Source organism: Hyperolius riggenbachi, chromosome 12, assembly GCF_040937935.1.
Source record: "Hyperolius riggenbachi isolate aHypRig1 chromosome 12, aHypRig1.pri, whole genome shotgun sequence".
NCBI lineage: Eukaryota > Metazoa > Chordata > Amphibia > Anura > Hyperoliidae > Hyperolius > Hyperolius riggenbachi.
In genome coordinates this window covers 130064812-130080938 of record NC_090657.1, presented here as the reverse complement: position 1 = coordinate 130080938, position 16127 = coordinate 130064812, and the positions used below count along the sequence as shown (strand labels likewise).

Genomic DNA, 16127 nt, shown 5'->3' with positions numbered 1-16127 from the left:
GAGCGTCCAAGAATACCAAACCTGCCGCAATACCTGTTCGAAGTGTCCCTTACAACACCAAAGCCATTGCTGATCGTATTCAGGGCACCAAGCAGAACCTTTCCCGGAATCTCCCAGAACGCCTTGAAGCTCCGCAGAGATCCCAAGAAGCCAGAACGCTCACCAGGCTCACATGGAGAACCACCAAGAACCCCTATGGAACCTATGATCATTCCAGACTCAAAATTAGCAGGACACCCATCAAGATCAGGACTTTCAGGGACCACTTCTGGGCATGCAAGCAGGCAGGCTATATCAGAACATGTCTCCACTGAGGAAGCATCTGAGTACGCTGGTAACCGAGGCACACTTGGGCTTTCTGGGTCACAGAGCACATCGGGGTACACTAGTACAGGAGAAACCTCAGGACATGTCGGGGAACTGCCAACCTCAGAGTCCGACACGACAAGACCAAAACCAGTACCGGGCAGAAAATCATCACGAGTAAAGATCACAGGTACTGGTCTTTCAAAAGAAGACTCGGACTCAAATTCAGAATTTTCTGTAACTGTAATATCATCATTGACTACAGATGAATGAAGCTCCACAAGAGCTGCAAAAGTAGTCAGCAAGGCAGCAATGCCTACTGAAGTGGGCAACACCTCAGAAGGACCTGGGGGGCAGGAGACATCTCCTACAAGTTCTGCACCCTTTGGGAGGAACTCGGAGACCTTTAGATCATCAAACAAGACCTCAGGAACATCATTTTTCAAGTTGTCTAAGAAGGATTCTGTACTATCCATGTTACATGGCAAAACTGGAACTTTATTTTGAGAACAGGGCAGATGTCCCAGGGAAGGTTCCACCATAAACTGAAACTGAATTTCATCATCATGAGTGGAACGTACAGGAATATTCACTGGACCACACACTGACTCCCTAACTTTAATCTCGTTGCACCCAGAACTCTGCGTAGTAGTCAAACTAGCTTGCAATTCCAAAACTGCAGAAAGACAGGTAAAAATAGCAGCAATACCTAGACGAGCCTCTAGGGGCAGGGCAGGAGATATTGTACAAGGCAATATTGACTCATCCAGAGTACTGGGTGGAGAGTCAATACTTTCTTCAGAATCAGACTCGCAAATGTCAATGCAAGTGGACATCATGCCTTCATTCATGGTACAGGGCAGGTTCAGAGAAAGCTTCTCTGGACAAGGCAAAGAAGCTTCAGCATCAGATTCACAAAACCGAAGCGCTGTCTCACTCTTAGATTCGGCTAACAATGTCGAATCCGAGGAGTCAGAACGCAAAATTTGCGGATCCAAGATCGCTTTAGGTTGCGAAACTGACGCTTCCATATCGCAAACTTCCGCGATCTGCGGAGCAGACTGCAAGGCATCTAGGACAGAAACACTGGAGCAACTGTCATCAGGCAACAGGCCTGCACAGGTGCGAACAGAATAAGACATAGATTCATTTGCAAAAGAAATGGCGACATCAACAGGATAAACTTTATTAGGCATAAAAATTTTACTTTTGACGGTGCATAGTCGAGAAATTTTCCCCATAGCAGGGTCACAGACAGAAGATCTCAAAGATCTGTTTCTAACTGACAAAGGATCCCACACATCCTTGAGGAAACCGGCAGACTCATGCCGATCACAATCTGCAGGAACATCCGAGAAACAGGCATCAGATCGCACCGATTCAAACTGCACACTGTCAGGAGAGAATCCTTCGGGATTCGCACAGGAACCAACCACAGCGGCACACTCATTCATTTCAGATTGCACAAAGTCAAGACTCTCATGCTTTACCCCAGAAAGGCAGGAACAATCATCCGACAAAGATGTCTCTTTATTGGAATCAATTGGTTGGTGTGTGTGCAACTCATCCAAAAATCGTTTGCCATACATAGATCACTAGATCCACATCATCCTTGTCACATTCATCGGAATCAATCAGAAGGTACATAGAATCGAGACAAGCATTCAAGACATCTTCGCTTTTTGCGATGTAAAAATCGCAAAAGGCTTTCCAATCAAAATCGAATTCTTCCAGCAAGGCCCCAATATCCCAGGAAGCAAATGGGGGTTCAAACAGGCCAGTATCCAAATAATCTCCATAGGGGTGGAGTTCAGGAACAAGAACAGATTTTTTTTTAACTGTTTTAATGTAGTGTGCGATCCTACCTATAGCAGGATCCACATAAGCTTTGGATTGGGGCAAAAACCCTGGAAACTGATCAGCAGATGCATTATAAACATCATTATAATACTGCATGGTTTTGCCCATTTCAGACTTGACAGAAATAACCTATTTATTTGTGGTTGCTAGGGGCAACGGATCTTTCCGCTGGGAAGCCTTCCTAGATCTTTTACGTTTATACTTAGAGGCTTTGGATGGCTGCTTTGTGGATGAAAGAGTAGATGGAACAGCTGATTGAGCTGCTGACAACAACTCATTAAGGGGGTATGGTAATTGAGGTAATCTCAGCCAATTGTGAATTAAAAAGGCCAAGAATTCCAGGGGTCTTTGACTCAGGGTGGTATGATTTAACACATCATAACCCCACATTAACATTTCGCCCCCCAACAGAATGTAGACCATTTGGGGGGCCCAGGTAGACACTGGGGTGCATTGGAATTCAGGGTTCGCTAACAGTTTCATACACACAAAAATTTGTCTGTTGATTCAGGTTCAAGTTTTTTAAATCTCTCAAAGGTACAAGAGCCATATTCGACAAAATCATACAAATCGGAAATTCCGTCTACACTGGGGTTTTGGGTAGGGCTGGACATTCTGTCACGATTGTGGAACTATCTCCGTGATCAGCGCACAACGCGTGCGCTGACACGGCGGAAATCCTCCACAAGCGTATATTTGCAGGCACCCAGCAAAAGGTGCTACGCACCTGTAGAGGGAAATTCCTGTCGGCAGATGGCGCTGGGGAGTGCAGAGGAACCAATCCTCTGTACCTCCACAAGTGCCAGACAGGAATTGTACGAAGCGCAGAACGCAATCGCAAGAGAGGTGATTGCGAATGAGATTGAGCAAAGGGATAGGTTGTATGTGTGTGCGCCAATCCAGTCGCCACCCCGCGACCGCGCACACACAACAGCAGATACGAAATAGGATCGCGAGAGGTGCGATCGCCAGACGTGACACAAGGCAGAACAGAATAGAATACGAGGGTAGCAAAGGCACAGCAAATACAATAAGGAGATACGGAAAATAACAACCGCTAGCTAACCGCGAACACCGCACTCATTCGCAACAGTGCACGCGGTTATGCGCGATCTCCACGTGATAAGCACAATAGAGACAAGCACGCCTAACTAACCATAAACAGACAAACATGAAACAGAGGACGCGAGCGCTTGCTTAACGGTTACCTCACCGAGCCTGCAGCAAGCGTAGCGGACAAGACAGACACACGAAAAACAGGAACTAGGCAGAAAGGATCCACCGCTCTTCCGCCAGAGCAAGTGTGATCCAAGCAGGAACACAGATCAGAAAGATCCACAGCCGCTAACGCTAGCGGCTAGTGCGATCTAAACAAGACAGAGCGATTCGCTATCAACCGCCGCTGGTGACAGCGCAATCGCGACAGACAAGACAGAACAGAAGGATCCCCAGCGCTCGCAAAAAGTAGCTAGCGCGATCCCAGGAGACAGAACAGAAGGATCCCCAGCGCTAGCAAAAAGTAGCTAGCGCGATCCCAGAAGACAGAACAGAAGAGATAGCTGGTAGCAACCGCTGCACCAGCTATACTCCAAGAACAGAGATCAGAACCATTTCCTGTTAACCACCATAGGGACAGGACAATGGCAAACAGGCAAGACAAGACAGAACAGGCAATACAGATAATACAACCTGACTGGGCTAGCAGGGGAGCCTAAAGCAACCCCCAGGAATTAACTATACTAGATAGCAATGGCTGACACTCCAGCAGTGTCCATCAGGAACAGAGCATGGAAGGGAAATGTCCAGCAAAGCATTCTGGGAAACCTAAAGCTCTGAGGCCTGGAACCCACTGAAAACCGCAAACGCAACCGCTAGCGTTTTGTCTGAGCGGTTTGCAAGCGGATTCATGCGCGTTTTTGGTCGTGTTTTGCAACATTGTATTTTTTTCCCCAGCGGGTGCATAGCGTTTTGCGTTTTGCGTTTTTATCCTGATTGGTCCTGTGAATTATTTTTCATTTTGTTACAGTGTGCTTAACCGCAAAACGCTAGCAAAACCGCTCAGTTTAGGTTTTGCTGAGCGTTTCTGCTAGCGTTTCAATACTTTACATTAAAGCGCTAACGCTCCCAAAATGCTGCAGGTCCTGCGTTTGCGTTTCTGGGAAACGCAAACGCTCCTGTGGAAGTTGCCTAATCCATTAACATTAGCCCAGCGTTTTGGCAAACTGCTAGCGTATCGCAGTGCTGCCAAAACGCTGCCAAAAGCGCTCCTGTGGGTTCCAGCCCTTATAGTGCCAGTCATCAAAGAAGGCAGGTAGGGGATTTGCATAACGAATGTATGCAAATTCCCCAGCAAGAGAACAGACCAGAAACTTGCAATGGAAAGACAGGTCTCTGTTCCAGAGACCTGCAGCCCACAGACTAGAGGAATGGACAAACAGCTGTCTGCCTGTGCAGCCAGCTGAGCGGATCATCACAATCATATTACAAAGTCAATGCCAGTAAGTCGTTGATGTTGGATATCAACCTACCAGAAACATTAAAAAAACAGATTTCAGTGCTGTACCCTTTCACATCGGCGGAGAATAGTGTACCTTATTTAGGAATACAAATTCCCAACGCTTCTGCTAAACTATATGATACTAACTACACCCCATTATTACGTGATCTGAAAGTGGAACTATATTATCTCGGGAAATATGATCTCTCGTGGGCAGGAAGAATGAATATTTAAAATTGTAACACTACCAAAAATTCTTGTGCCACAACTCAGATGTCTGATCCTTGGTGATCTGCGGAATCACCAATGATGCAGACGCTGTACCCGATTATGTGTGATCCACAGAATCACCAATAATACCAGTATAGCAAGACCAAGATCAGAGTGTGTAGTGTTTGGGTGCAACCGTAACTTCAATGACTTTACTGGACCTTACCAAAGGAGTTTGTAAGGAACAACCTGGATACAAACAAGACGGATAGACAATAGGCTCCCCAGTCAGGCTGGGAAGGATACAGACAGAGAATACGGTGGTAGTTTAGCTAGTCTCTGCCAGGGGTACCGGCGAGAGACAAGAACCAATCAGACAGATAACAGACATACACCAGATAGCAAACTAGTCCTATCAGAGGAGCTAGCTTAACTGGCAGCAAGAAGGTACCCCAGGCCTTTCCAGTGGAGCTGGAAGGGTGACACAAGACTTAAATCGCTTTGGTTAACCTTCCATAGGAGCTGAGAAGGTACCATCAATTACTAAGCTATACCTCACCAGTGGAGCAGGTGAGGATAGTAAATGCATAACAGGTGCTCATCAGAGGAGCTGATGAGCCTCAGACCATGCAGACTAGGCCCCTACAGAGAAGCAGGCTGGCACTAGCTGAACCTAATAAAGGCTAGACTTCTACAGAAGTGCTGGCGAGGTACCCAAGGTACACAGGCCGTCCGAATAATAAAGTACAAACCCCAGCAAGCTGGGGACACTGAAACTGGAATAGAATCTCCCGAGGAGTGGGTGATTCAGACAATACTGCAGGCTAGTGATAACCTGAGACACAAACAGAACTGCACTACAGAACAACTTCACCAGCGGATCTGGTGAAGCCAGCACCTCACCAGTGGAGAGGGCCCACTGGTGAGTAGAGTAGTCTGACAGGCAAGGCTCGGCAACAGAGAGGTACTTATAGGTACAGAATCGTGAGACGAGAGTGAACGGTAATCAGGCAGAGGTTCAGCAACAAGTAGGCAGATAGGCGAAAGTACAGGATCAGAAGGCAGGATCAGAGTTAGAGGTAATAGCTAAGAGTCATACACAGGAGATCAATTCAGTAAACAATATCCTAGAGAAAAAGGTTAGGCAGGCACTCAGGATGACCCGGGGATGAGATGTAGCAAGTATTTGCAGATTAAACGTGTATCCTCAGCAGAGGCTACGTGCTCAAGACCGTTGGTGAGCAGTATCATGGAACATATTGCAAAAAAGGAAGGAAATGGTCTGGCACTGTAGCTTTTAATATATCAGCAGGCATAAATGAGTGAAAACAATGGTGTGGCATCAAGTGGCATAGTAGTGCACTGCACACAGGCCTCAGAAGAAGCAAGGCTTATTCCACAGCGAAACGGTCGTAAGGCCGTGCACCCACTGGCGCCCACAGACGTCCCTCCCTCACCTCAGAAGCAGCACGATAAGTACTTGTGATACAGTGCACTACTATGCCACTTGATGCCACACCATTGTTTTCACTCATGTATGCCTGCTGATATATTAAAAGCTACAGTGCCAGACCATTTCCTTCCTTTTTTGCAAACAATATCCTAGTCTGGGTGTGAACTCCTTGGCATCAACACCCAGGAACTAGTCTAACAGATAACAGAAGCCATAAAGCAATATCCTAGTCTAGGTGTGAAATCCTTAGTATCACACCTGGGATCTAGTCTAACAGACAAGACAGTAATGACACAGTAATCCTAAGCTTGGTTGTGAAGTCCCTGGTCTCGACACCCTGGAACTGGTCTAAAGTATAACACAGAAGTGACACAGTAATCCTAAGCTTGGGTGTGAGGTCCCTGGTCTCGACACCCTGGAACTGGTCTAAAGTATAACACAGCAATGATACAGAATCCTAAGCTTGGGTGTGAGGTCCCCAGTCTCGACACCCTGGAACTGATCTAAAGTACAACACAGAAATGACACAGTAATCCTAGCTAGGTCTGAGCGCTGACACAAGCGTTCACGACAACAGACAGTGCCAGACTGAAGCCCGAAGGCTTAAGAGGCAGAGGAGACCTCACTGGCACGCCCCCTGCAGCCAGCCAATCCGGGGCGCCGTGAGTCTCCTTTGCCGTCAGCTGACCCGCAGGTCAGCTGACGATCCCTCTCCTCGCATAAAGGTCCTGTCTACGCGCACACCCGCGCGAGACAGCGACCCTACAGAGAAAAGTCAGTTCCGTCCCTGGCGTCCTAGACGCCGGAGAGACGGGCAGGGATCCAGAGGCAGCCGCGGTGGCGATGCCGTCCGCCGCGGCTGCGCTCATTACAATTTTCTATTTGTTCTGATCAGTAATTATTCCCTTCAAGAAATCATTGTTTACCAATTTAAATGGAATGATAGGTAAATTTATTTGGGCGGGGAAAAAAACTCGCATTAAAAGAGATATCTTACATATCCCTAAAAAATTAGGGGGTTTAGGTTTTCCAGATTTAGAGGCGTATTACTATGCTTGTATTTTAGACCAATCAAAATTCTGGTGGGAAAATGCAACAGACAAATCCTGGGTACGAATAGAAGAGAATCTTGCTAAATTTTCACTTAAAGATATATTGTTAGGAATTCTCTTAGATACGAAAATTCCCCTATTAACACAACCGTCCTGTATTGCCACAATCCAGGCCTGGCAACAACTCCAAAAATATATCAGCATTTCCAAAAAAAGACCAATCTATTATCCAAGTTCCTCTCCACTCTGTAGCTTCTTTAATACAATAATATACAATACAATAACATTTCTATAGCGCTTTTCTCCCATAGGACTCAAAGCGCTTAGGCTCTCTCAGATTCAGTAATTAGTAGGATGAAGTAGTCACACAACAAAAGTTATATTTCTGCAAATGCCAAACTGAACAGGTGGGTTTTCAGTCTGGATTTAAACACGTCCAGGGATGGAGCTGTCCTGATCTGTTGAGGTAAGGAGTTCCAAAACGTAGGGGCAGCATGACAGAAGGCTCTGGGACCAAACGTTTCCAAGTGGACTCTGGGTATGACTAGATTATTAGAACCTGTTGATCTGAGAATGCGGGGATTGCTACGTAGCCGCAACATATCTTTCATGTATCCAGGGCCTAGATTATTCAGGGATTTAAATGTCAGTAGGCCGATCTTGAATAGGACCCTCCATTCTATAGGTAGCCAGTGAGGGGAGTGCAGGACTGGCGTTATGTGGCAGTGACGGGGTTGGTTGGTTAGCAGTCTGGCAGCAGTATTCTGTATCAGCTGTAGGTACAGGGCCTTTTTTGGAAGGCCAGTGTAGAGAGCATTGCAGTAGTCCAGTCGGGATGTGATGAAGGCGTGGACTAAGGTTGGCAGATCTTCTGGGGGGATGAGGTGCTTGATTTTTGCAATGTTCTTCATGTGAAAATAGGATGATTTCACCACAGCAGAGATTTGAGTTCTGAAGTTTAAATCCCAATCAATTAGAACTCCCAGGCTATGCACATGATCAAAGCTGCGTAGATCCGTGCCTCCTATTCCCAGTGGTGAAGACTGCAAGTTATGTTGTTTTGTTATCATGCTCTGCCCTCCAATCAGAAGGACTTCAGTTTTGTCTGCATTTAGTTTCAGCCAGTTGTCATTCATCCATTTCTGTAGTTCACGTAAGCAGGCGTTTATAGTTAGAGTTGGGTCTGTCACACCAGGCTTGAAGGAAAGATATAGTTGGGTGTCGTCTGCATAGCAGTGGTATGTCAGGCCATGTTTTTGGATTAGTTTTCCCAGCGGTAACATGTAGATAGTGAAAAGCAGGGGAGAGAGGATTGAGCCCTCGGGCACCCCATACTTAAGTGATACAGGGGTGGACAGGAAGGGCCCCATAGACACTTTGTGGGTTCTGCCACTCAAGAAGGATTGGAACCACTGAAGAACTATTCCATCAATGCCGCAGTATTCCTGTAGCCTGTTTATCAAGATGTCATGGTCAACTGTATCAAAGGCTGCAGAAAGGTTTAGCAGTATGAGGATCGAGCACTCTCCTCTGTCTCTTGCCATGAGCAGGTGGTTGCATATTTGGATGAGGGCAGTTTCAGTGCTGTGGTGTTTCCTGAAGCCAGACTGGAATGGGTCATAACTGTTGTTTTGTAGGATTTTGGCTTCTAGCTGGAGGTAGACAGCTTTTTCAATTAGCTTGCCCAGAAAGGGGAGGTTAGAGACAGGTCTGTAGCTGGTCATTACATCTGGGTCCAGGGAGGGTTTTTTGAGGAGAGGCCTGATGATTGCTTCCTTCAGTAAAGCAGGAAATATTCCTGATTTTAAGGAACAGTTAATAATTTTTAGGAATACCGGTACGAACAGGTCGGGGCAGTTCAACATGAACTGTGTTGGGCCAGGATCCAGGTCACAGGTAGTTAGGCGGACGTAAAGGAGGATGCTTGATGTGACTTCTTCATCAATTTCTTTGAAGTTTGACCAAGGTGTTACATTGTCTCTGCTAATGGTCTTCGGCGCTATATTAGGCTCAGATGCTGTAAGTTGGATGGCGGAGCTTATAGCGGAGACTTTGTCTGTGAAGAAATGGGCAAATTGGTCACAGAGGTCCTTTGAAGACTCGATATTAAGTTTTTGACATGCCGGGTTGCAGAGTTTTTCCACTGTGCGGAACAGTTGGGCTGGTTTGTTAACTGCATTTGCAATCTCTTGTGATAGAAAGGATGATTTTTTTCCCGTGATTACCTTTTGGTAGCTCTTCAAGTGGAGGATTAAGGCATGTTTGTCTTCTGGGGACTGAGATTTGCGCCACAGTCTCTCAAGTTTTCGGCCTTGTCTTTTCAGCTCTTTTATTAGCGTTATCAAACCACTGTGCATGATGGTGTGGAGTAAGATATTTGGTGCGCAGAGGAGCAATGGTCTCAAAAGTGGAGGACACACATTTGTTGTATTTAAACACCAGAGTATCAGGGTCCAAGCTGGAGTCAGTCAATTCATCAAAGCTAAGGTTATCTCGGATATGTTGAGGTGTTAGCCCTTTTAAGCGGCGATATTTTATTTGATTCTTGACCTGGTGTTTGACAGCTGGTATTGAGAGGGAGAAGTGGATAGTGTGATGGTCTGACCAGGCAACAGGATTATTTCCACATTGGCTATTGACAGCCCAGTATGGAATATAAGGTCCAGAGTGTGACCTTTCCTGTGAGTAGCAGAGCTGATTGATTGGAGGAAGCCCAGTTCATGTAAGGCATATGAGATAGCTCTATTCCAAATTTTGAAGAGGAGTCATCCACCCATGTATTGAAATCTCCAAGATGGGGAACATAGATCTTTCAGCATGGGTTAAAGCTGGGATTGCCCACTTATCTGATATATGGTCGGATCACAACATTTTGTCCTTCAGCATGATTAAACAGAAATTTCAATTGAGTGATAAACAGATCTTTACTTACCTAAGGTTAGCTCACTGGGCTAAAACCATTAGGAACCCCATTCCTACATTACCCAAAGCAATATATTCTTTTCTAAACGGTAAACTACCATTGAAACGAGGCATATCGATCTGGTATCAAGAACTCACTAAACACTATGACGTAAGGCTCAATAGATATCTAATGCTGGGCATACACGGCTCGTTTTATATTATCAATCGAGCCGCTGATGGCTCGATTGATAATATTCAACCTGTCCGATACCCCGCCGGATCGATTCTGCGCTCGATACCGGCGGGGAGAACAATGGGAGCAAACGAAACGCTGATTAGCAGCGCCCGCAGGGACGAGCGGGAATCGATCCGCACGCACGAGCGGTGACGCGCCGGCATCGAGCCGCTGGCTCGATACTGGCGCATTCTCAAGCCGTGTATGCCCAGCATTAAAGTGAACCTTAAGTCTAGTAAAAAAATAAAAAATGAGTTTTACTCACCTGGGGCTTCCCTCAGCCCCCTGCAGCCGATCAGGCATGAGAACACAAGTGATTCTTCGCGTTCCAAGCCAAAATATCCTCCTGGCTGCAATAGCAGCATAGGGGGCGATATTTTGGATGGGAACGCGAAGAATCACTCGCGTTCCCATGCCTGTCTGGTCCTGATGGCAAAACCGGAAGTGGTCGCTGCCGGGGATGGGAGCATCGCAGAGACACGGGGAGGGCACTGATCGGCTGCAGGGGGCTGAGGGAAGCCCCAGGTGAGTAAAACTTTTTTTTTTTTACTAGACTTAATGTAACGATCGGTGTAACACAGAGAGGATCTGATTATCGGTGATCTGCAGTATCACCGAGAATACAGATATATACCCGATTATAGATGATCTGCAGTATCGCCGATAATCAGATATATCTCTAACCTCTGGACACCTGAGTAATATATGAGTGTTTGGTGCAACAGTAATACTTTGAGGAGAGCACCCGTACAGTGGGTGCAAGGCAGTAGGAGGTACTGCCCGGAGAACAGATTCATTCCAATGGCCTGAGGCTCCCCAAGTGGCGGAGCCAGGCTGAAAGTAGAAAGGATCAGAGTGTGAGTGACACCAAAGGTGAAGTGTCACTGACAGGTCTGTGAACTATCTCCCAACAGGGGAAATAGTTCTCGAGGTCAGACAGGCCAGGTCGGCAACAGACTGACAGATCAGGTACAGAGACAGGAGACAGAGGCAGAATCCTAAGACAGGCAGGGTTCGGCAACAGAATATCAGATATAGCGAAGTACAAAATCAGAGATCAAAAGAGTTGTCAGGAAAGCAGGAAGTCATAATAGATAATAACAATGCCTATACTTAGGTGTGAGCTCCGTGATTCTCAACACGCGGGAACTAGTCTGATAGATATATATATATATATATATATATATATATATATATATATATATATATATATATATATATATATATACAGTTCCCTAGTCTGGGGTGTGAGTTTCTTGATCATCAACACCCTGGAACTAGTCTGAAGTATAACAGATAATAAACAACACAGATATTAGCAAAAAGGTCTGAGTGCTACCACGTAGTGATCGCAACGGCAGACAACCAGAGAATGACCAGCACCCAGTATATATACTCTAGCGCTCTCCAGCGCCTCCCCTAAGTGCTGGACCAATAGGAAGTGGTGGATTTGTCAGCTGACCGGCTTGGTCAGCTGACACCCTTCTGGCTGTCATAAAAGCTCTACCTCTCAGCGCGCGCGCGCGTCCTTCTGAACCTGTGTGGACTATCAGTCCCAGCCACACCAGATCTGTCTTGCAATGTATCCGCTGTGCAGGACGCGGAACCAGCCACACCGCTATCAGAGCACGCGGCGGTTTTTCCGCGTTCCGCCATGTGGACAGATTTAGGCCTATGCGTGCAAATCGCCGCGTCAGACGCGGAATCCGCCGCCTGTTTAACTGGGCATGCGGCGGTTTCTCCGTGCTCCGTCAGGCTAGTGAAAGCAGGCCCCTGCGCGCAAACTGCCATGTTGGACGTGGAATCAGCCGCCTTACTTTGCGTACTTGCGGCAGCTTTTCCGTGTTTCCTCACACTTAAGTGCCTCTTTAAGGTATGGTCATATGATCTACATAAGCAAATATCTAGTGAGGAGGTGCATAATGCACTACAACTGGCCTCTAGATATTCATTATGCCTGTCACATTGGGAGTCTCTTTAAAAAATATTCTTAAAAAGTTAGTTGATCCATCTGCAACAAATTTATGCTGGAGAGGTTGTGGATCTGTAGGTACCCTACTCCATATTTTATGGGAATGTCCGAAACTCACCTATACCTGGATGGCTGTTCAAAATCTACTAGTAAAAATCTTAAAAGATCCTTTTAAAGAGAGTCTGAAGCGAGAATAGATCTCGCTTCAGACCTCATATATAGCAGGGGCACGTGTGCCCCTGCTAAAACGCCGCTATAGCGCGGCTTCCCGGGGGTCCCTGTCCCCCCAAATCCCCTCCGTAATGCGGGGGAGCGCTTCCTGGTTGGGTCAGGGCTAACTGCCGCAGCCCTGCCCCACGCGCGTCTGTCAGCGCGTATCTCCGCCTCTCAGTCTTCCTTCACTGAGAGGGGCGGGGGAGAGGCGGCGATGCGCGTCTGATAGATGCGCTGTGAGGCAGGGCTGCAGCCGTTAGCCCTGCCTCTAGGAAGGGCTAATCTGCGACCAGATTTCCGACCAAGGTTTGCGGGGGGTGGGTTGGGGGGGTCAGGGACCCTCGTTTAGCCGCGGGATAGCGGCGTTTTAGCAGGGGCACACGTGCCCCTGCTATATATGAGAGCTGAAGCGAGATTTAGTCTCGCTTCAGTGTCTCTTTAAACTAACGCCTTAATTAGCCGGACCAATGAGTCTTAAGGCTCATACACACATCAGACCATAGTCTTTGGAAAATGAAAGATCACAGACCAATTTTACCCCCTTCCATGTAGTATGAGAGCCATACCTACACAGTCTATTCTATGGAGCTGAACTCCCTATCAAACTTTAACCTTCCTGGCGGTAAGCGCGAGCTGAGCTCGGGCTATGCCGCGCAGGAAGATATCTCAGCCCCTGGTGGGGCGATTTGCGTACTTTAAACTGCTGTACGCGCAGCTAGCACTTTGCTAGCCGCGCGTACAGCTCGATCGCCGCCGCACTGCGGCGATCGCCCGCACGCAGTGGCGCAAGAGGGCCCCCCCGCCAGAGCCCTGCGCTGCCCGGACCAATGAGTTCCGGACAGCGCCATGGGCTGGATCGGAGACGTCTGACGTCAGGACGTCGGCTGACGTCCATGATGTCATTCCGATCGTCGCCATGGCGACAGGAGAAGCCAAACAGGGGAGCGCGTTATATACGCGTTCCCCTGTTTGCTTTTGATGCCGGCGACGATCGCACTAGAGGGACACATGCGCCCTCTAGTGGTGTTTCATGTAGCTACCACTCTGGTAGCTTTACAAGAAACAAAATTTTAAAAAAAAAAAAAAAAAGGATTTTTGCCTAAGTGGCAAAAAAAATTAACCGCCAGGAGGGTTAACAATAACTCTAGCCTCTGTCATCAGTTAAATTAGAATGCTCTAGCCAGGGGGTATCAGGAATTTATTATCATTTGGTCTGATAATTTCTTGTTTTTTCCTTACTTCGCTCTTTTCAGGGCGGTTTTATAGAGATATTAGTCAGTTAATTGTAGATGGGGTTTCCTTTCATAATGTGCATTTTATATAAAAGTTAAATCTCTGTTATAAGTTAGAATGTGGTTTCTATTTACTGGTGATCTCAGACATTTATGAATATGATGTGGATAGCTTGGCAATGCCAAAAGGTAGATATATCCAATATTGTCTTGTAGATCCAATTCCATCACTATGTTATATTATATGATGTTATTGACTGTTGTCTCTTTGTGCTGAATACTTTTCATTGTAGTATATTATGTTATACTGTTGTATAATGATGAAAAATGTAAAGTATAAAAAAAAGTGCCATTTTCACTGCGTTTATATGCCCTGTCCAAGATAAAGTATACCTGTTCCACTCCTCAAGCTTTTGGTTATGTAGCATTTTAAACACGGGGAGATAGTTAATTACTTATAACTGGTTAGGGTCTACTCGCACACATCTAAACCCAACAGGGAAGTTTATTGTAAAGCAATTATACCAGCAAATGATAATTATAAAGTGGAAGAAAAGAGTACATAGTTTAAACATCATAGACACGATGCTGTATCTAGGAGTATGCGAATAAAGTTGGTTTGCTTTAATCGACAGCATGGTGTCTATGTTGGGTGAGCTGGGCCACCACCGCCTCCCAATCATTTTTAACAATTTTAGCGAATTTTATTCTTTTGGCGCCTCTGTACATCTCTTCAAGAATACAAGTCCACCCCTGGCGGAGGGGTGCCACACCCTTTTCTTTCTTCTATACACAGAGAGTGACTTCTTAGTCCTGAGTGGGGACAGGCCTAAACTCCCCACCTGCCTTAACAGTGGTTGCCTTTGAGGTAACCCAGGTTTGTAAGTATAATTACTTACGTTTCATATTTTTCCTACTCTTCCAATACATACTACACTATATTGGGCTCTCGGTTTTCTATTTTATAGTTTATACATGCATACACATGTCTAAGAGTACAATGTAAAGGCACAACAGGCATAAATGTTTAGAGGGACTTGATGCTGGAGTGGTACAGTGTATAAAAGTACAGGAATCCTCTGAACTGTCCAGAGGCTTCCAACTACTATGGATACTTATCTTTGTGTGCATTTTTTTTTTCATGACTTCAGGATAATTTTAAGTTACCAACTTTGTCTAAAATTTGTATGCAAGACATTAATTCATCACCCGCTTTTTTTCCCCTAGGTGTGTCCTTGGTAACACTACCATCCTGGCAGAGTTTGCTGGTGAAGAGGAAGTAAACCGTTTCTTGGCGCAAGGGCAACAATTGCCACCCACTTCCAGTTGGCAGTCTAACAATGGGAATAGTCAACCTCGGCTTGGTGGCACTGGGGCCTCACACACTATGGTTCGCAGTGATGCTGCTCACTGGAATTCTTCTTGTTTGAGTGCCAAGGGAGGCAATGATATTCTTTGGGGTGGTGTCCCACAGTACTCTAGCAGTTTGTGGGGTCCACCTGGGTCCGATGATGCCAGAATCATTCGCAGTCCAACACCTCTTAATACTCTGCTACCAGGGGATTTGCTGAGTGGGGAATCCATCTGAAAGAAATGTGGACATCAGTACTAGACATTTATTAATCATCAGCACGAACTGAAACTTTCAAGACAAATATCCAATCCTTTCCAGTCCAGGCTCTGAGGAATTCTTCAAGCTCAAATCTTCTCTCCATGCAGTATCTTTTCCGGGTCCTCCTCACTACTGCACCCTTGTGAACTGTTTCAACTAACAGTATGGGACTAAGGAAGGAAATTAAAAGGATGGGTTGAGGAGGAAGGGAAGGGGTCACTTAGACATGGTAAAGCTTTTTTTTGTTTGTTTAAGTGTTCTAAGAGTAAGATTAAGAGAAAGAAAAATAAATAAATAAACGCTGCTTCTGCTGGGACTAGAACGCAAGGGCACTTTCGTTTTGACAGGACTAAAGAGGGTTTTTTTGGGGGAGGGGGGGGGGGAGCAAGGGCCTATCAAAAGCCTATTTTGAAATAAGCCTTGGACTTTTATGCACATCGGACAGAGCCCATCTAATGGGGAGCAGAAGCAAGCTCTGCATATTGTGGCAGTTCTGTATATGCACTTAGATGGCATTAGTATTGATACAAAAACAAAAGAATGGATGACTCTAGTTTGATCACCTCGTGGATCTGCCTATG

The 16127-nt window shown here is 46.2% G+C and overlaps 1 protein-coding gene across 1 annotated transcript in view; it reads left to right on the top strand.

Annotated features, from left to right (window-relative positions):
- The window catches only part of TNRC6C (trinucleotide repeat containing adaptor 6C), a 353608-nt gene extending 337746 nt beyond the window's left edge, over positions 1-15862 (top strand). Inside the window, exon 18 of the mRNA XM_068262142.1 lies at positions 15162-15862. Coding sequence (XP_068118243.1) covers positions 15162-15522 — 361 coding nt within the window. The 3' untranslated portion in view covers positions 15523-15862. The remainder of the gene's footprint in view (positions 1-15161) is intronic.
- Positions 15863-16127: the final 265 nt, after the last annotated feature.